Raw genomic sequence first — 21,745 nt, forward strand, 5'->3', positions numbered from 1 at the left:
TTTTTTTTATTGCAACCACCAGTCACATTAAGGACATTTTTTTATCGCAACCATCAGTCGCATTAAGAACATTTTATCATAGCAACCTCCAAAATTAATTTATTTTTAAATAAAATTACTACTTTTTTTGTTTGTGGATTATTACATTTCAACAGCCACTGTATAGTAATATTATTAGTAGAAAAGTATTTTATTTGCTCAAAACAATAGTCATATGATACATGGTGCTAATTAAAAGAGGACATTAGGTAATAATCAGCTCGATCTTACCGATTATCGATGCAACTTTTTTTTTTTCACCGAATCAGTCAGCTTTATATTCAAGCTGTTAGGTGAGACATTGTACTGAAGCAAGGGTTAAAGACAACAATCTTTCAGACTCACCAACATTCAATTTTCATTCGATTCATTTCAATTCTATAGAAATATAACCACAAAAAGTAAACAAATAATTTCTTTCGAAATAGTAAATACGAAGGGATTTGTAATTGTGCGGAGCTTTCGGACATATTCCGTCCTGCGGTAGCCGCATAGATCTATCGCAGGCTTGAGAATCTTTTCAAAATTGAATTAAATCATTCAATCACAACAAAGTAGTATAACAAGATGCGCATAAAACAGCAAAAAACAACAGTCATCGGTGTGGTTTCCAAAGTATTCTTGCATTCGATTGATGATGCTACGTAAAAATCAATAATATGACAGCTGCGATAGCTTTCTGTTCAACCATAAAACGGAAAGTTATCTCTTAAATAGCAATTGAAATGAATATATTAAGACAAAATCGACGATAAAAACAACACACATGCTACAAAAGAATTTCAAAATGCTACGAAACATATCAAATTTATTTTACAAATTTTGCACGGACATATCTAATTGACTCCTTTGGAAAAATAATTCTGCTCTAGAATTCTCTTTCCATTAAGCTTACTTTTTTTTCAATAAACCAATGCTATAAAATAAGTTCCCGTTTTTGGCAGAATGTTTACTTTGTATCTGAGGTGAATTTGCCCTAGGGTTTTTAAAATGAATATCATTTTTAATTGATCAAATTGTTCTGAAATAGTGTATGTACTTTTGTCAAACATGTATATTCGACTATTTCAATCAAATCAATCTGTTTGATTTTTTTTTTCAAACACAACAAAAGAATACCCTTCGAAAGCCAGGGTGGCCAGTGAAAAGTCAATTTCAAATTCCCGGTTTTCTCCCGGTTTTTTCCTGGTATTTCAAAAATATTCCCGGTTTGATGATATGCTAAGAAACATTATTGCAATTTTTTTACCATTTAAAAAGACTTTTAAGTACCGTAAAACGGGTAACTTTGATAATGCGGGTAACTTTGATAGTGCGAGACCCACAACATATTAAATGAAAAAAAACGAAGTTTCTGTCAATCAGTTAAGAAAAACGAATGCAATAGTAAAGAGTATTAGTATGACACTTCATGTCAAAGCTATTTTCGTTGGAATCAAGTGCATTTGAGGATTTAAATGCAAATTTTGAAAATTTACAAGTTTTTAGCGTTTTTGCACCGCTTACAAACAATCTGTTCTACGATCACTATTTGATAAAGTCATAACGAATTCATCACTTATCCATGACAGCCTAGTTATAGTAGAACATGAATACGGTCTCAAATCTCTTAGCGAAATCCATTTTCACAAACTGGGACCATTTTTGTAATCAAAGTCAGAAATTTCCATATAACGTTAAACGCCTAGAGGCATGTAACGCCCTATAAATGTTCCGTAATTCAATAAATTTTGTTCGATTATCAAAGTTATCCCAAAACAGAAAACCGACTTTCGATTATATGAAAAATAATATATCCATACAGAATAAATCTTTTGGCAATCTATCAAGTGCAATCGATAGCTAGGATGTCAGTACTTGTTTTAAAAATATAAAATGTAATTCTTTGAAACAGCATGCATAAATATTGAAGTTTTCTTCCAAAAAACTATCAAAGTTACCCCGTTTTACGGTTCGAGTTTTTTAGTCATAAACCAAAGAATTTTTATTAGGGGTAGACGAAAATCAGATATTTTGCTGTGCATTCAAATTTCCTGGGCTTATACTGATTCTGCTTAATTCCAGTTTGATATAATAGATCCGGCAGAAATATAGACAAACCTTTTTTTAATTATAATTTTGTCAATCTTCAAGCGTCGCGACTAATATTTCAATAGCGCGCTGTGTTCATAAACATCGTAAGAATGCAGCGCCAAATTTAAAAACTGATTTTGAAAAACGGCGACTTGAGGTGCGTCGCGAGTCTCACTGGCGCGATCCGGATGGGTGGTGACGCGACAATATGTGAAACGATATTTTACGACGGTCACTTTAAGTAATGGTGGAATTTGTTATAAAAAGTTCAGTGTTAAAAAAGTTTGACCCTTTTTTATATGATGGGATCGAGTCAATCTTTAAATGAATTTTAGTTTAAATTTCAAACGGTCACAGATTTGGTAGACATAAAAATGAATTTATCAATTGTTCAACATTTCGTTCCATGGTCATCAGCATAGAATTTATTGTTATGTTTGATCCCCACAAATCTGGAACATTTTCTCAGGGCAATTATTTCTGATAAAGATTAGATAAAAATCTGAAATGAATTAGAATTTTACCAAGTTGAGCAAGCCATTTTAAAGTCAGTAAGCATCGAAGCGTCCTGTATTTTGCCTAGCTTCGCTACTCTACCCTTTTCCAGTAGAGAAGCTAGGCAAAATACAGGACGCTTTGATGCTTAGTGACTTTAAAATGGCTTGCTCAACTTTCACCACCAAATTAAATATAAATCTTGTCGCTCCCTTGCGACGCCTATCCACCTGTTCATTTCCATCATTTGCTCCTATAGACTCCCTTTAGCTTTGAGTCGCATGACCGCTACAGCCATGAAACAAAATAATATATAAAGAATATGTTCCTGACTTTATTGATTTATTCGATTTATTTATGATTTATTCAGAAGCTTTTGTAAATATCCACTAAAGTTTAGATCGTGCTGGTTAAAACATTACTTGGTATGCACAATTTTCCCGGTGCTAATTGAAATTCCCGTATATTTCCCGGTTTTCTCCCGGTGATTCGAAATTCCCGGCTTTTTCCCGGTTTTCCCGATTTCCCGGTGCGCTGGTCACCCTGGAAAGCACTCTTGCGCAACTGAAACTGTTGAGAAGATGATAGTTCTAGAGATGGGTAAATTGGTCCAATTTTGGGAGCGAATCGTGGGTGATTCACTCACAAAAGTGAATCGACTCTTTTGATCGATTCAGTGACTCATTTAAAAAAATCAAAAATAAATCATGAACAGAAAAAAAAACAAACATAACGTTACATTTTCTGAATGATATCATATTTATGTATGAAGCAACTCCAAAACATTTATACATGTCTAGTACACTTGATTATGATAAATCCAACTCAAAAATGTCATACAGGTTAATTTTTAATCTCTCTTCCGAATATTGCAAGGATAGAGAATCGCGACTCTTTTGAAAAGAATCGTGATTCGTTCACTCATTTTTGAGAATCGACTCTTTTGAACGATTCACGAGTGAGTCGCCCATCTCTAGTCCCTGAAGGGGCTAAATTTTATTTGTTTTATGCTTATATACTATGTCCCTTTCGAACCTGGTAGAACTCCTAAATTATCGTTGTTTTCATCGTTTTTCTCCGCCAGATCCGAAGAGCCTTTTCAAGTAAGACGAGGTGCCAAGCAGGGATGCCAGGTGATTTTTTCCAATGTCTTCCAATTGCATGGAAAAATGTCTTCCACTTAAAACTTTTCAATTATCATGGTAACTTAAGGGAAACTTAAACGGTGGTCCATTTTTTGGTCCAAATTAATTAGACAAGTAAAAATAAACCAAACCGTCCACGCATGCATCGGTGTTGTATTTTTTTCTGATCAATTTAAAACGTGATCACACAAACAAACATGTTGGTGATGCTTGAAAAAAGCGAAATTCAAGCTGAATCCCAAGAGAAATTCCTGCAGAAATTCACGTAAGAACCACCGCAGGAATGCGCATTAAATATACCGCGAAAGTTCCTGGCAAAGTTCATTCATTCTGAAATTTCTGGCGGACTTAGGAATTCTTGGCGTTTTGCATATTGGAACTCCTGGTGGAACTTACCGTTTCCGGAGAAACTATGACCTAGGAGACGGACTTAGGAATTCTTGATGGAACTCCCGATAAGAGTTTTTGAGGAACTCTTGAAAACGGAATCCTCAAAAAGTTTTGGAGGATCTCCTAGAGGAATTTATGGAAGAACTCCCGGGGGGATTGTGGCAAATTCCTAGAAGTATTCCTGTAGGAGGCGGGATACCTGCACGAGCTTCGGTAGATTTTTTGGTGGAGCTGTCAGTGGGATTATTGGAGCAACTCGCAGAAAAATTCCTTCTTAGGATTTTCCGGTGGAGCTCCTAAGGAATTCCCGAAGGAATTTCAAAGCAGTAGCTGGATGAACTCCAAAGAAATTCCTGGAAGAATTTCGAGGCATTTGCAGCGGAGCACCGAAGGAATTCCAGGCGGAGTTCTGAACGAAATCCCAGGACGTCTTCTTCTTTTCTGGCGTTACGTCCCCTTAGTTTAGTGTTCTTATGAGCACTTCCACAGTTATTAACTGAGAGCTTACTATGCCAATGACCATTTTTGCATGCGTATATCGTGTGGCAGGTACGAAGATACTCTATGCCCTGGGAAGTCGAGAAAATTTCCAACCCGAAAAGATCCTCGACCGGTGGGATTCGAACCCACGACCCTCAGCTTGGTCTGGCTGAATAGCTGCGCGTTTACCGCTATGGCTATCTGGGCCCCTCAGGACGTATAGCTTCTGTAAATCCCCTGAGGAATTCATGGCTTAAATAACCGAGAAGAGTTCTTGGGGGATATCTTCGGAGGAATCTTTTAAATTCCCGATGGAAATCCCCGGAGGAATTCCTGGAGAAAATGCCGAAAAAAAATCTTAATAAAATTTCCAGACGAATTCCTGGACGAAATCCTCCAAAGTATTACTGTTGGAAACCCCTGAGGAATCCATCTCCGGAGAAATCTTTGAAATCTCCGGAAGAATTCCTAGACGAAAGCCCTGGAGGAATTGCTATTGGAATTTCCCTGAGAAATTCCTGGCGAATATTCCCGTAGAAGTGCTTGAGGATTTCCCCGGAGGAATCGTTGAAATATCCGGAGGAATTCTTGGAGGAAATCTCCAGAGAAATTCTTAGTGTACATCCTCAGCGCAATTCCAAAAGAAAAACTCCGGATGAATTCTCTGAAAACATCCCTGAAGAAATGTCTGAAGAAAATCCCCGGAGGAGTTTTTCAATGAAATCCCCGAAGGAAATCTCCGAAAGAATTTCTGGACGAAATCCCCAGAAGAATTCTTGGAGAAAATCCCCGAGGTTTTCTGGGGGAAATCCCTGGAGGAATTATTAGAAAAAATCCCCGAAGGCATTCCTGGAGGAAATCCCCGAAGGAGTTCTTGGGAGAAAACCCCGGAGAAATTCGTGGAAAAAATCCACAGAGGAAATCTTGAACGAAGTTCTAGGAGAAAATATGCTTATGAAAATCTACTAAGAAGTACTAGCGGGATATTTCCGAAGGAACCCTCGGAGGAGATCTCCTGAGGAAGTCTCTGGAGGAAATTCTCTTAAGAATACCTGTAAGAAATCCCCGGCCTGTGTTGGTAGCAAAGCAAATTCGATGAATTTCAATATTTATCAACATAGAAACTCCAGATACCTAAATGGCGGTAAATTTTATTGCAAGAGGTTTCTGTCCTCTTTACATAAATCTCTGAAAGCTTCTGAAAAAAAATACTCTTCAGAGTTAAGGGAAAAGCACTAATTTTCGACCCATAAGAAATCTGTGCCAATTTTCTGGTTTCCATAAAAAGCCAAAACTATATGAATGGGTCGAAAATTGGTGCTCTTCCCCTAATTGTTTAAAATCTGAGTATCTGAGTATTGTAGAATCAATGATTTTTATCATTATGAATGACACTTCCGAAGATTCATGTCTGACATGAGTTCTGCAAATGGTATGAGCAAGGAAAATGCAGTTGTTACTAAAAGTGGCATCACCGAAAACGATTCCGTTGTCAAATCTGTCATAAGTTCATTCAATAGGGTCCTAAAGCTCTGTCCCAATTTTATTGCTAAACGCTTAAGTTTAGGCCAATAACACATGTTTACTCAATTTTCTAATGTTTTTCGTTTTTTTGAGTCCAAAAAATTTTTTTTTAGATTTTGTCACACTCCTTGGCTTAAACTCAAATTTTGGGTGTATTTTGTTTTCCGTGTCCTTTCCGAAATGTCAGATAGGAACAACCCCAGTGGTAAAACTAAAACTCCTGTGGTGTTTTTGTCGACTAAGCCAACGTCAAACATGATCTTAAGTGTCAAGGTTCATTTATGGACCCAATTTTTAAACTAAAGTTTAAACATGATATAGCCGTTATTTGAGCGGGAAATATTGCTAAAGTAGTTGCAGTAAGATGCTCTTTCGTGTTGTTGAATAAAAACAAGATTTCATTAAAAATTTTAGGACCCAATTAAGCAACATTATCGAAATACTATTAAAAATGCAGAATTTCCTTAGGAAATTGCCTATTGTGTTTTATTTTTTGAAATAACTCAAAAAGTAAATGACTTGTAAGCGTTTGGTCTTTTTATTCGGCTTCAGGGGCCATGATTTATGTAAGTAACGACATTTTCAATATTACCGAAAGTTGTTTACATGGTTGATCAATGTTACTCCATATCAGCTAAATCAAGAAATCACTTAAAACATTTATTTAAACATACTTAAAACTTTTAAATACCAAAATACACTATAAAGTCACGAGCGGTGGGTGCCGCCAGTAGGGTAAAAGCACCGGTTTTGGCCACCCTAAGAGAAAATGTCAATAAAAATTAAATGGGAAGCCGTATTTAAACGACAAATATTTCAAATGCAAGCTTTCAATCCATATTATGTGTGTAAAATATCTAAACTGAGCTAAAACCATTTTTTCGCTTTGAAAATCCCGTTGGTCAATATAGGCCAATGGAACCAGTTTCGGCCAGAGATCTAACTTCGGTTCCTAAATTGGCCAATTGCATTGATTTCTCATGGGAGCGGCCAAATTAGGAGTGCCCTGGCCAAATTAGGTGTATGGGAGTTAAAATTAAAAGGAAAATGAATTGTTTTTTATGTTTTGAATCAATTCGGACGAGTAAATGCATGTAGCTCTATCATATGAATGTGATCTACTGAACAAAAAAGGTTTCATGCTGATTGGCTATGTAAAACGGTTTATAATCCACTATGGCTACAACTGGTGTATGGCCAAAACCGATGCTTCTACCCTACTTGTTTTAAAAATATAAAACTTGTGACATTTGCATTTTCAAATGAAAAATTGAAGAAATATCCCAAAAACTGATCATTACGGATTACGGTAATATTTAAATGCATTACTTGAATTTTTTGACAAATCTCTGCAAAAGTTAATAGAAGAAACTCTGGAAGAAACCTTGATATCTAAAGAAATCAATGGAGTATTTCCGATGGAATTCGGAGAGAGATACCTATAGATGGAGTAAGACTTGCAAAAATCTTATAGAAGCGTTTCTGTAATTTTCAACTCACATGTTTTTTTTTTTATCTAGGAATTGTTAAAATGCCAATAATTTAAAATTGTCTTCCAAATGTCCTCACAAATTCCGAAAAGTTTTCCAAAAATCTTCCGTCTTCCAAATGATCGGCGTTAAGTCAGAGGGGACCAAGTGCAAAACTTGGGAAAATTGGATTATTCTCTCATTAGATGCGAAATTACCTTACCTCCCATTCACTTTGATCAGATTTCATGAATGCTGTAAATTGCGAGAGATATGCAATAAATTTACTTTGGATGATCAATAAAAACCGATAAAATTGTGCAGTCAGAGTGGACCAAGTGCTTATTACCATAACATCGAAAATGATCAGCGTGCCGAGGAATGCGAGAAAATGAAAAACATTTCAAGAGATTTGTCAGATTTTTCGACATCGAATGATTCTTCTACTTATCCATCAATAGAAATTTATTACCTGATTCGATGCATTTGATTTTGATTTTTGGCCATTTACCATATTTGGAGGGGTCGTCAGAAATTGCAACAATTTCTGTGCAGACAGAGCGGACCAAGTGTTAAAAAGCAATAAACTGATTGATTATTGCATTTTTAAAGTCATTTTTAGAGTCCGATAGAAGGTTATGGTAGTTCTACAGTGTATGCATGGAATGTCCTAGGACCCGCTTATTGGGCCAGTATATTTTGGTCGGTACTCAAGATTTTCACTTGGTCCACTCTGACTGAACGCATATTTGAATATTTATGGTCTTCAATGCCCTGACCCTGCAAAACCTTAATTTTCAAGCTACGATTTCGGTATTCACTACATGGAAAAAATTACTATATTGGTGTCGAAGGGTCTTGATAATCTGTTTATCTTAGAGATATGCACTCAGTATGACCATGCAAGCATTGAATTGATTGTTATTTTCCTAGAAATTGTTCACTCAGAGTGAACCAACTCACTGAACGCTGGTCTATAGTTTAGTCAGAATGGACCAAGTACACATAGTCCATCGAAAAATCGTTCTACCAGAGGTTTTAATTATGATTTTTCATGATAATCACTTCACATTATATTGTTTGAAAGTAACACAAAGAGATGTAGAAATATTGAACCAAAATTTTGACGAGTTCAAAAATTACAACGCGTTAGTCTTTAAATCCAGTTAAATTTTCCAACAATCTAATGTACCGTGAAGGCCCCATACTCTGCGCACTTAAGGATTTTTAAATTTCAAACAGCTGTAATTAATTGAAAACAAAACACAATCCTCTGAAATTTTGGGAGCAAATACTTATTGATTTCATGTATAAGGAAAAAATATAAAAGCTTCACTAGGTAATGATTTTTATTGCAAATTTTTAATTTTTCTCAAGGGTGTCCGTGTTCCTAACTCTGCGCACTCATTTTTGCAATGCTCCTTATTCTGCGCATTCAGGTTCCTAACTCTGCGCACTCGATACATTATTTATAACAGTTGAAGTATTTTGCTAAAAGCATTACTAGCATTCAAACTCTGAATTAATCTTAATTTTCTTGTTTTATACGGCTTTACGTCCCCAGTGGAGCGTGGAATGTCTCTAACATAGAAGTTTATTAAGTGAAGTGAATTTTATCTTTAATTCAATCCATGATAATTACTGTTACTGAATGCCATTAAGTGGAACTCTCAAAATAATCGAAATCATCATATGATTTCCAAAACATGTAATTAACTTAGTTTTCTAAAATCCAAAGCAACATACAAAAAGGGTACAAACTACATCTTTTTTGCATTCTTTCTTGGCGTGTAAAGGAAAATTAGCTTTGACTGTTAATGAATTTTCACTAGAAAATATAAAAACCAAATTTTCTTTTATTCGGTTCGGGTCCGAGTTTGAATAAAATTAATAAGAACCTGGTTCTGATTTGTTATATGTGAAACCCGAACATTCCTACTGAATACGAAGAATAGTTTAAGCGAAAGGGTATATTCATGCTTAATGTATTGTTCATCACTCAATCGACAAGTATCGCCGCCCTGTATAAGCATGACGTTTTTAATGAACGATTCATATTTCAGATCAATAACAGTACTTTATTGGCGTTTCTATATAGCAAATACGATTAAACCTCGATGTTCCATTACTCGATATTGACTCATGAAACTATACAAAAAATCAAAATTATTCTATTGCATGGTTAGGGAGCATTCAAAAATTACGTCCATCGTTCAGGGAAGGAGGAGTCTACGAAAATGTGACAATGCATCCATTAGGAACTGTTAAAATCGCGACAGGGGATTGAGGGGACGGAGTGTAGAAATCCTTAAAATATGTTGGACGTCATTTTTTAATCTTCCCTTACTATGATGATCCCCTTAAACAATTTACCAAAACATTTCCATTCCATATCTCGATGGTGTCGACAAGTCGATGGTTCCCTTCAATATCGACCTCTGGAGGGTTGATTGTATGTTGAAAATAACGTTTTATAACTGCTGCGCATAGTAAGGGACATAGTTGAAAAATGGTTCCTTACTATGCGCACTTAAGAAGAATAAGAAAATGAAGATAAAATAAGGTGCACTTTACCAGTGATGATTGCTCGATAAATAAACTAGTGCCTACATACTAAAAATCTGAAATATATTCTCTTTAACTTGATTCAAATGACTTAAGTGATGAGGTACTCCCTTAGCATTTTTGCTAACGGGCAGTCAATTTGGACGTTTTTCAATATTTTTAAAGCTATTTTATTTTTTATTAAAGTAATAAACGAAAATTTGTCAAGAAAATTCTTCACGTACTTTTTTATTACTATTGTATCAATATATGGATAACAAATTTTAAACAAAAATTTAAATGATTTACCAGATTTTGGTAAAAGTGCGCAGAGTTAGGAGCTGCGCAGAATTAGGGGCCCTCACGGTAATTGTGATGAAAATTTGCTCAACACCATGTAGGGTGAACCCAGACCAACTAGATTCGTGTATTAAAACACTACATACTTGTAGTTTAGTGTTCATTTCGGCACATTTTCCTTAAGTGGTGCATATTATCCCAGGAACCCCTACAGCTTGCCGTAATCCGGGGTAACATTGATCAGTTTTTGAATAATCTTTAAAAAATGCGTTCAAAAATACAAATGTTGCAAATTTTATGTTTTCAAATCGCTTAGGACTGTAAATTGTATTTTGTTTTCTAATAGTTTTAACCATGTTTTAAAAAATGTTTAAACCGATTTATATGGCTGAACTGGGGCAAGATTGATCATCCATGCAAACAATATTCGCTAATGTTGAAAATACCGTTACTTACTAGCATCTTAGCCCCTGAACCCGAATATCAAAGCAAAATTCTTACAAGTTATTTACTTTCTCAGATATTCACAAATTAGTATCATCATAAATCGCGGAATACGCCTCTAAATGTATGCAATTTATTATTTTTTTGAATTCTTCATAGTGATTCGTTGATTTTGCTAAATCGAACATATTTATAAAAATTTGGACAACGAAATCGTTTTCAGCAATGCTTTTTTAGTAAAAACAAGAGTTTCGTTGCTTATATTATTTGTAGCACTCATGTGAGGCAATAATTTTTGGCAGTGCCATCCATCCATAATCATGAAAATCATTGTTTCGAAAAAAATAAATAAACAAAAAACTCATTTTTTACAAAAAAAAAACCCAGTTCTTATTACCTCATGAATAAAAGTGAAGCTTTTATTGGATGGACGGAAATGTTCCATCGGAAAATGAAGATTCGCATTTTTTACGAGGATCATTTCGATCAAATTTACACCGCTGATCAATGTTACCCCGTTTTATGGTATTTATATTGCTGTTCATGCTGTAGAAGTAATTTTTGAAAATAATATGCTATTTAATCATTTGAAATTATAGTTCCAATAAATGTTCACCTAAAAATAGTATATACTCGCACTGTGTACGCTATTGTATATCCCTTCAGGAGTAATAGGCTCAAATTTAAGGCAATGCACAGTGGCGGTCCTTCATACAAAGGTCGGACAAAACCTCAAATACGTCTAAAATCGCTTGATAATGGATGGCTATTACCTATCTTGGATACCTGACATCATCCCGCTGGAAAGAACTGTCAAATTGAAAATTCGATTTTCTAGTGAAATTTGACAAAATCATTTATTTTTCATCCAATCGAATAAAAAGGCTATTATTACAAAAAAAATGAGTCGTAATGCAAAAATTTGTGCATAAACCTGAACTAGAGATACATATTTAATTTCCTTTTAGTAAATCCAGTAAAATTTCAAATGGGCCATGGCATATTATACTGATTTGAATGATGAAATAGTGAAATAATAATGGAAAATTATAATGTGATTTTCACCTGTAGGGGCAAAGAGGGGCAAGAAAAACTGTTGCACTTCAGAAAGTATGGATGATTTGCTGCTGCATAGTGAGTGACTCATTGTACCGAAACACTTCACATAAAACGGACGAAGTTTTGAAAATTTAGCAAAATTTTTGAGAAAGATTGCGATAAACTTATTTTGGTACAAATAACAACTCAATGTGTTGAAAATTATGTAATTATTGTCAAAGCAGAGGCTTACAACTACGCTTTCAAATGAAACCTATTGAGATAAAATTGGTTATGATTTCGTTGAGATACGGCTGTTTGAAGTTTGATAGGTAAACCATAGTTCATGAATTTTAAGCAGTCCAATTTTGCTGACTTTTCCGCACTTACGATGCTGCCAAAAATCGAAAACAAAACAGATCACTCTCAAATTTTGAGAAACTGTCACTAAATGATAAAGAAGTCTATAAAAAAAATATTTACTAGTGATTTTGAGAACATGAATTTTTGAGGTTTTGTCCGGCCAAGCGCCACTGTGCAATGTGTCAACTTTCAACGATTTCCAAACTTTCTTACTTTTTCAAAAAACCATGCATGTTTTAAGGATGTGTTATTCCACGCATAATAGTTACGCATAACATTACTCTCCATAATAGTTTTTTTTTCTTCTAATACGCCATCTTGATTGGACCATGATTTCTCAATGTTTCGACTTTGTCCGATATTGGGTGTTGTCCGGTACTGTGGGATCTCCGGGATCTCCCTTTATGTACTTTAGCAGTTTCAGTCAGTTATTAAACACTACAACTTTTCTCTCACCACATATTCTTAGTTGTTTTTCATTGAATGAAGCTGTTTTTTTTTTTGTTTGAAGTTTAATCATCATATAAACTTATTTTCCACAAAAAATACCCAATAAACGGTAACAACACATAATAATAAATCTTCGAGCTGTTTAGTAGAATACCTATAAGTAGATGAAAAAACCGAATTTAGTACTATACCATTTAATTCCACTAGAGTTTGTATCCTTTGACAGATACGCGTATTTCGACCTCAACTGTAAGGCCGTCTTCAGTGTCGTGTACTAGACTCGACTTGAAGAAAACCATCGTATGCACACACTACACCCAAGCCAATCCTATTTTCCCTCTCCCATGGCGTTTGCGTGGTCAGCATAGACTATTCAGCCATTACCCCTCCTATCATCGGCTTTGGATTGACTTGCGCTCTTATTGGCCCACCAAACGTTGCAAAATGAAAGTATTTTAAAATTCACCTAATAATCAAATACCTATGATTTTATTTCAGCACACCGATAATTTTTCCAGTAGCACCGTATTGTAACAGATCCGAAAACGTCTAATCAAAGATCGAACCGTTGTGGGGGTAACGAAGCCGAGGGCAGCCAAAGACAGCAGAGCGTGTCACATCGGCTTCGTTCCGAAGAGCGGGAGGCAGAGGGTTCGAGGAGAAGCACCGGAAGCAACGACGGCGACCCCAGAAGCAGCACCAGCAGTAGCAGTAACAGCAGTAATAAGCGTCCGAGCAGCATGTCGTCCAGTTGTTGTGGGACGAAAAAGCAGAAGCTCAATGGAAACTATGCGAACGCTAACGGGCACTGCGCTGACGGAAACAATGGCCGAGGTGGCTCCAATGGTGGAAAGGGTACCATGGTGAACGGCCACACCAATGGTTACATGACCAATGGGCATGCTTCTGCCGGCGGCGACGGAGGCCAATCGATGATTGACTCCATGCCGGAAATGTGCTTTTACTGCTTTGAGGTGCTGCACCGGGAGTTGAACCAACTGGAGGAACCTCGTACACCGTCCTTCACCAATGAACCATTGTGAGTTGGCGGCTGTTTGGGAACAGGCAGGGGGTTTTGAGCACTTATTGAGATCCTGTTTCTTACAGCCCACTGTTTGTCACTTGGAAGATTGGGAAGGACAAGCGACTGCGCGGATGTATAGGGACATTCAGCGCAATGCGTCTACACTCAGGTATGTGCTTTGGGGTCGGATAAAAATACCATTAAGGTGTTCATCATTTATTAACCTATTAACGTTTTCCAAGGTCTTCGAGAATACGCAATAACAAGTGCTTTAAAGGATTCGCGCTTCTCGCCGATCACGCGAGACGAGATCCAAAGACTGACCGTGTCGGTGTCGATCCTGCAGGGCTTCGAGGAAGCCTGCGGCTATTTGGACTGGACGCTCGGCGTGCACGGCATCCGGATAGAGTTCTACAACGAACGTGGTTCGAAGCGAACTGCCACCTACCTGCCGCAGGTTGCCACCGAGCAAGGTGAGTTTGGGGGCGGGGATACTTGACAAATGTCTCCATAATTGAGAGGGCAACTATGTGATTTCAATTAGGACAATGTTGAAGGCTCGCCTTAGACAATTCTGTCGCAAATTGTATCCATTTTGACAATATTGTTGACTTATATATTTCGGTATGCAGCTGGTGATCTCAGATGAATCATAGAAAACTGAAGCATTCAGGTTAAACCCTTAAAACTAAAACTTTAGGTTAAAGGCCATGCGCTACGGAAGAAAGTTGAAGTTTTAAAAATGAATTGCAGAGTTTTTGGAAATAGATTGAAATTTGAAGAAAGTTAATTCTTGAAAATCCTATAGATTTCAGGAGAAATATATTCTTTAAAAAGTTCAGGAATCACTCCTGTTGTAATGATTATTTTTTGAATTTCTTTAAGAGTTATCCCAGGAATACTGCCCGTAAAAAGATAATTGTCCCATATGAATTTCCTTCAAAAATTTTGTTTTGGCGGGCAACACATATTTTTATGTATATTTTCATATGCGCACATAAAAAAATAAACAGTTTTTTCGAAAATATTGTGAATATAATTCAAACTAGTGCAGTCCCATATTGAAAAATAAAGGTATAACAGTCTCTGTACAGATCAACCTGTAAAAAGTATAATTAATTTAAAACAAAAAACAAAAAAAAAAACGGATGCATCGACGGCAAATTTAGTCTAGTTTCAGTAATTTTCATTGGGCCACCGGATCCCGGAGTTGTTCTGGATGTTCCAAGGTCATGTCTCGTTTTATTTTCTGTAGGTTGTATTTTTGTGCAGTGCAAAGTTGTATAGATGTTTACAATTTTCCAAGAAACCAGATCCAATTGAAAGTTGAATGCCGCCGAACGCATTAAAATTCGTTGGAAATCTTCCGAATTATGGCGAATTCCGTAAACTAGTTCCAGAAAATATGGTCAGTCATGTTTGTATTTCCAAACATGTATATAATATCCGAAACCTGGGAGGGAGGAACCGATACAAAATTTATATACGTCATAGTGAGCCGAGATTCTGCTGTCACGAACTGTCACTGTGAGCCCATATCTTAAAGAATGGACAAACTTGATAAAAGCGCGTATTGGATCAAAACATTTTTTTTACATTTCAACAAAGTTGACAACAATCGGTTGAAAATCAATTCCTGCACACCCAAAAGCAATGCTACGATAGCACCTTTTAATTTGATCGAATATAAAGCATTGAAACACGCATCTTTTTACTGTTTCTCAATCAAAATTAAAATTAAATACACATAAAACTATGGCCCTTTTTCCAAGTTTGTCCAGAAAGATCGAAGGTACACAATAAAAGAAAAGTAGCGATTCTTCCCAAGCCTGCCTTGATTGTCGTTGGTGAGCGGGAGTTATCTTGCAGTTTAGAAAAGTGTTGAGTCATATTTCGTGTGTAATATCTGTGCCTCCCTCCCAGTCCGAAATCATATCCAACTGGGCATCAAAAAAACGAGATTTGCGCATGACATTGGAACATCCGGAACAACTCCGGAATCCGGTGGCCAAAATGCATGTCCAAGTAAATTACTGAAGCTAGACCGAGTTTTTGTCAAATGCTTCTAGATGCATCGAATTTTATCCAATTTTTTGAAAAGTTACTCGAAGTTTACACGAATATTTTTTCTCAATGTTTCTGGTTAAATGCAATCAGATATTCCTTCAAAAAATCCGACAGATAAACCGCTTGAAACACCTCTAAGACTACTAGGTGATTCCTTACGAAATTCTCCTGGAATCCTTCCAGCGCTGCCTAAAATAATGCCTCCTACGTAGCCTGAGTGTTTCTAAAAGGTCTCTAAGAAATACCTCCAGCTCTCGATAGACTTCGTGTTTTGTTATTAGAATCTATTAGAAATTCTTTTCAGGAAACATATTACAATGAAACCTACGACATGAAAGATACTTCAGAGAATTATTCCTAGAAAAAGAAACAATTTTTTTACGGGAAAATCTAAAAGTATTTTTTTGGGATTCACACTTAATTTAGAATGCCGAATCTCGATTAATTTTTACCGAGATTCGCACAACCGAGTAGCATAGCATAGCATAGACTGACTTGACATGTCAATGGTTGCTACTCCGTGATTGATCGGAACTGGTAAGAATTGCACTACGATCCAAATGAATAAGGGATGGGAGTTTCCGCTTACTCTCGAAGTGCAATTTTAGCAGATCTAATATTATTGATCAATAACGGCGCCGGCTAAGTCCTTACAGTCAGGTGGTATGGGGAAGGAATGTTAGGGTGTAATGATGGTTGCTTCTAGAGACCGAGAATACCTCTGCATCTCCACAATAACCACGGGAAGGGTGTTTATTAGCGAGGGAGGAAAAGATCTGGGAGTCACCTCTGGTCGGTGATGCGATCCAAGGACAAGGGGGAAATATACGACTTATAGTAAAGCTAGTTTTATATTTTTGTCTCGTGAAGTTTTTGATAGAAGATTTAAAAAATACGTCAACATCTATAATGTCGAACAATTCAAAAGACGAAAACTAAAAATTACATGTATATATTTTAAATTATATGGAACATGAATAATGCCGAAACTTGTAGTGACGAACCATACATAGTTTGTTTGAAAATTACATATGAGTATTACTGTGCATTTTGTCTCGATATGATAGAAGTTTTAAAAAATACGTCAACATTCACAATGTCGAACAATTCAAAAGATAATTTTTAATAATGTCAAAAAGAGAAAAACATATGTATATTGAAATTGTATAAAAAAACATAATGCCGACACTTACATATAGTGTGTTTTAATATTGCATAAAAGTTACGCTTTCAAGAAAAAATGTGTTATCATAAGCATGAAACGAACTCACCAGTTGGTAATCCATCCTCGACTGAACACAAAACTGACACTGACAGCAAAACTTCCGGCGTCCCGAAAACAAACTGTCTTGCTTGGGCCTTCCCAAATACCTACCCAAGACGCTCCAAAAAAGGAAAAAAAAATCTCCGGCGACGAAAACACGCGCGAAACCGTGTCGGACGACGCAAAACCGAACCATCCTGCTTGGGCTTCACGAAGCACTACCCAGCAAGACGCTCCCAAACAGGAAAAAAATCTCCGGTGACGAAAACACGCGCGAAACCGTGAGCAAAATCTATCGGACGACGCAAATCCGAACTGTCCTGCTTGGGCTTCACGAAGCACTACCCAGCATGACGAACAGGAAAAAAAAAGAAAAAAAAAATTCGGCGACGAAAACACGCGCGAAACTGTGAGCAAAATCTATCGGACGACGCAAAACCGAACCGTCCTGCTTGGGCTTCACGAAGCGCTACCTTTACCGAGATTCTCACAACCGAGTAGTAGGAAAACTAATTTCCTGTGATCTCAGGAAATAAAAGCTAAGTATCAGTAAATCGTGCATTGTTGCTCAGTAACTGGACAGTTTATTGGCTGAGTCTCGGTTTGAATTAGAAAACCGAGATTCGCACAGCCGAGCTTGTGAAAAAATCTAAATGTGTACACTAGAAATTTATCTAGAAACACTTTATGATATTAGTTTTCCTGGATGCTCATAAGGATTGCTTAAAACGTTGCTGCTCCTTTTGATTGATTTTTACATGAATTTTCCTACAAAATCTTTCAAAAGAGCTTGTAAGAATTTCTCAATTGTTTTAGAAATTTAAATTAGAGATTTTTTTCTATTTATCTTTTTTTTTTTCTCAAAATGCATTTTAAAAAATGATCCAAAAATTTAAAGATCCTCAGATAATTTCAACAGAAATTCGTCTAAAAACAACTACAAGAATCGGTAAAATTTACGTTTATTGAAATAAACTTCAAGAATTCGAACTGCTTGATAACTTCCCACGAACTCGTTTGCTATAGGTGATAGACGACGGAAAAGAATCTGGGATAGCACTTTGTAGGCGGCGTTTAGGATGGTGATTGAACGATAAATGTCGCCCTTTTTGTAGATAGGGCATATAACGCTTCTATCCCAGAATCTGGATATCTTCTCTTCCAGAAGCTGTGAAGCTTCTCGTCAAAAAAAAAAAAACATTATTTTCCAGAAGTTGGAAAGCTTTTTTTCAGGAGATAGAAAACGTCTACCTTCTAAAAGCTGCAGAACATCTTGAATAGCAGACTATGAATTGCTTCTCTTTTAGAAGAAGCTGAATAACTTTTCTTCCAGAAGCTAAGCTGTTTCGCTCAAGAAAAGTAAAGAAATTCCTTGGGTCAAGAAATTTCCTACAGAGAGCCCCCTTTGAAATGACATTTCTAAAAAATTGATTTTCTGGACCATTTCTGGGAAGAAATTGTCCACGCATCGAGATATACACTGAACGAGATCTCCCGCCTTGAATTGAATGATTTTTGCCTCATCCGAGCCCCATACCTATTTTCAGACACAATCAAGATGATTTTCATCCTCTTCGGAATCATTTGTTTACAAATCATACCAAATGAAAATCATTCATGATTTTCATCCTTCCACAGGATGCATCAAAATGAATGATTATCATTCGTCAATGTAAACAACTCATATTGCATGCTTGTTAATAAAAAATTGAAAATATTTCAAATAGCAAGTAAATAACCACTAATCGTCCATAGTTATAGGTACACAATTCTTTATTTGCCTTTATGAAGGTAATATTCGTCATGCTCCAGTCCAGTATACAGGATCCTATATCTGCTTGAAGCGAATATGCAGAGTATTGTGATGTGACCAAAACTGTGATGGAAGAAATTTCGTTGAGTTGAGCCACTTCTTGTTTTGGTACCCTTGAATCGAGTCTTATACTTTGAACTGGTGCTACACATAAAGATATCCCCAATAAACATTTGACAGTTCAACAGCCGACTAAATTGGTTGAAAAAATCGGTTGATTGTTGCACCGACGTTTATGGAAGATTAACACGGGATCAACCGAATATCACCCGATTTAATAGGGTGGGCCGACGTATTCCTACTAATTAGGTAGATAAATCGGTATTTTAAGTAAAATCCAAGCAAGTTGACCTACTAAACACCAGATTTCCTCAGTCGATTGATTTAATCTGGAGATTAGTCAGTTGATCGCTGTGTTAAACTTCCATAAGCGTCGGTGCAATAATCGACCGATTTTTCAACCAATTTAATCGGCTATTAAACTGTCAAATGTTTAATGGGGATGTTTGGATTATTCAATCATATGATGCAATTACCTGTGAAATCTACAAGAAAATGACGGGCACGTCACGCTGCTGCCGCCATGTTAATGTTAAGATTCACAAGGATGATTTCATATTTTGGATCATTAGTCTGCCGTATGGTATTTCAGACAACGATTGGATGATTTTCGATTTGGGATAAATAAAATCATTCTTTAGCGGTATGATAGGGTAACGGTCGTATTTTGGACCTCCTTAGGAAGTGATTTTAGTTTTCTGTCCCAATTAATTAAATGCACAGCGTGACCAATGTTTGGAATGATTCCAGTTGAAATCTTTGAAGAATTTTGAATAACCCCTAGTGGAATTTCGAATTGTTTAGGAACTCCCTCAAAGAATTCAAAATTTGTTCTTAAAGGAACTTCAAGAAGACGATTAAAAGCTTTATTATGGTGGTTCTCAGTCCTAGTGGAGTTCACCACTCAACACTTCTGGAAAGAAATACGTCAGACTTGATGGAATTGTTCACAAAACTCTTCAACAAATTGCTGAAAAAAATCTAATGCGTTGAACATGTTCTGAATAAATTCCAATAAAAATGCCTGGAAGAATTTTTGAAGAAATTTTACAGTTATTTATGGTGGAGTCCTCAGTGACATCTCTGGACGAATTTCCAAAGGACTTCTTGGTAATTTAATAAGAAACCTTGGATTCTTAACATACGTTAAGAACTCCATCAGTTATCATTTTTCCGATGCCATATTGACACAGCTGTATCATCAAATAGATAAGTTCCATTATTACAGCAAATAGCGCAAATATTGTGATGCACTTGATTTGTCTGAACACCAACCAAGCCTTTAAACAAACGAATTGAAAAAAAGAAGAAAGGGATGAATATGTGGATTTTTATTGAAGTGATTCCTCAAAAATCTATGGCATTCCCTACAAAAATTATGGATGCTTTTCCTAAAAAAAAAAATCAAGTGGGAATGCCTGAAGTAATTCATCGGAAAATATCTAGAAGATAAAATACCAAAATTGTGGTTAGTAGAACTCTGCTATAAACATTTGAAGTTAAAAGTTTCAAAGAATTAAAAAACACTTCCGGAGAAAGCTTTGAAAAATTTTAGAAGAATTATTGCAGGTGTTTTCGCAGAATTTTATTGGTCATTTTTATACCTTTTTTGTCTTTTTTGGAATTGTTACAAACAGTTGTTAAAATAGTTCAGCATAAAGTCATTTAGAATTAATCAAATGATCAAGAACCATTTTTCATTATTGTCAATTGATATAGCATGAAGAACAGCATGTTTGGTAAGAAGAAGCATAGCAATGGTAGAACACTAATAATGCCAAATGGTAATTCAGTGTTCAAAATGGTTATGCCAAATGGCTTAATGCCAATAGAAGATATGTATTCCAATATTATTACTATATGGCAGAGGTTCCCAAACTTTCTTAGATCATGGCGCCCTTGGCAATTCTCTGGAAACGGCGCGGCGCACCGGAGCTAAAAACTGAAGGCTGAGGACTTTCTTATACATGAGATACCTTTTTTTTGTATTTATCTTTACCAGAAGTATAATACTTCCAATATGGACAAAACAACACTAAAATAATTGAATGGAGGATTATTCGGGTGTTTTATGTATTTTGGACAGTGCGATACGCGTATATAATTTGGCCACTTCCATTTGATTTTGCCGTGGATGGCCAAATTATATTCGCATAACGATCTTTCTAAAATACTTTGATCACCTTGATTAAAACTATAAACTCAAAGTGATGTACGCTGCAATTTATAGACAGTTTGTGTCCTTTTCTAAGCACAACTTCCAAAGTTATCTTTGAAACCAAAAATGTGTTTAGTTTTTAATGCCAATTTTCAAACGATATTGGGATCAGGGCCTTCAAATGTCAATGAATATCAATTCAAATGATATTCAAAATTTGTAAATTTCATCGCCCTTTGAAAAAAAAAATGAACCAGACTTTATCATTCTGATGTTCGATTACTGTAGTTGCCAATGCTTTCCAAAGTTAAATCTCCAATTAAAAGTGAAAAATTAAATTTTCTTTGACATATTTGGACTCTGATTGGAATACTCCAATTTCTTCGCACATTTGTTCACACAAATATACTGTTGCAAATAAAATGTGAACTCGTGAAACTTCTGTTCTAGTAAGTGAGCATTTTGCTACATTACTCCTTAGCGATAAATGGAATTTTTACTAACAAATTACAATCAATGCCTGAACGCCAAAGATTTTTTAGAAACTTATAAATTGTGCGAGGAGATGAATGGGATAAAAAAAACGTGAAAGAGAAGCTTCAGAT

The 21,745-nt window shown here is 36.0% G+C and overlaps 1 protein-coding gene across 2 annotated transcripts in view; it reads left to right on the top strand.

The window, feature by feature from the left end:
- LOC5571302 (uncharacterized protein CG5902) overlaps positions 1-21,745 on the top strand; it is a 33,491-nt gene that overhangs the window by 7,029 nt on the left and 4,717 nt on the right. For both annotated transcript variants that reach the window (XM_021840966.1, XM_001653565.2), the window contains exons 2-4: positions 13,253-13,793; positions 13,862-13,947; positions 14,021-14,251. In XM_021840966.1, the coding sequence (XP_021696658.1) occupies positions 13,495-13,793; positions 13,862-13,947; positions 14,021-14,251 (616 nt within the window). In that variant the 5' untranslated portion in view covers positions 13,253-13,494. The remainder of the gene's footprint in view (positions 1-13,252; positions 13,794-13,861; positions 13,948-14,020; positions 14,252-21,745) is intronic.

This window comes from Aedes aegypti, chromosome 1, assembly GCF_002204515.2.
Source record: "Aedes aegypti strain LVP_AGWG chromosome 1, AaegL5.0 Primary Assembly, whole genome shotgun sequence".
NCBI lineage: Eukaryota > Metazoa > Arthropoda > Insecta > Diptera > Culicidae > Aedes > Aedes aegypti.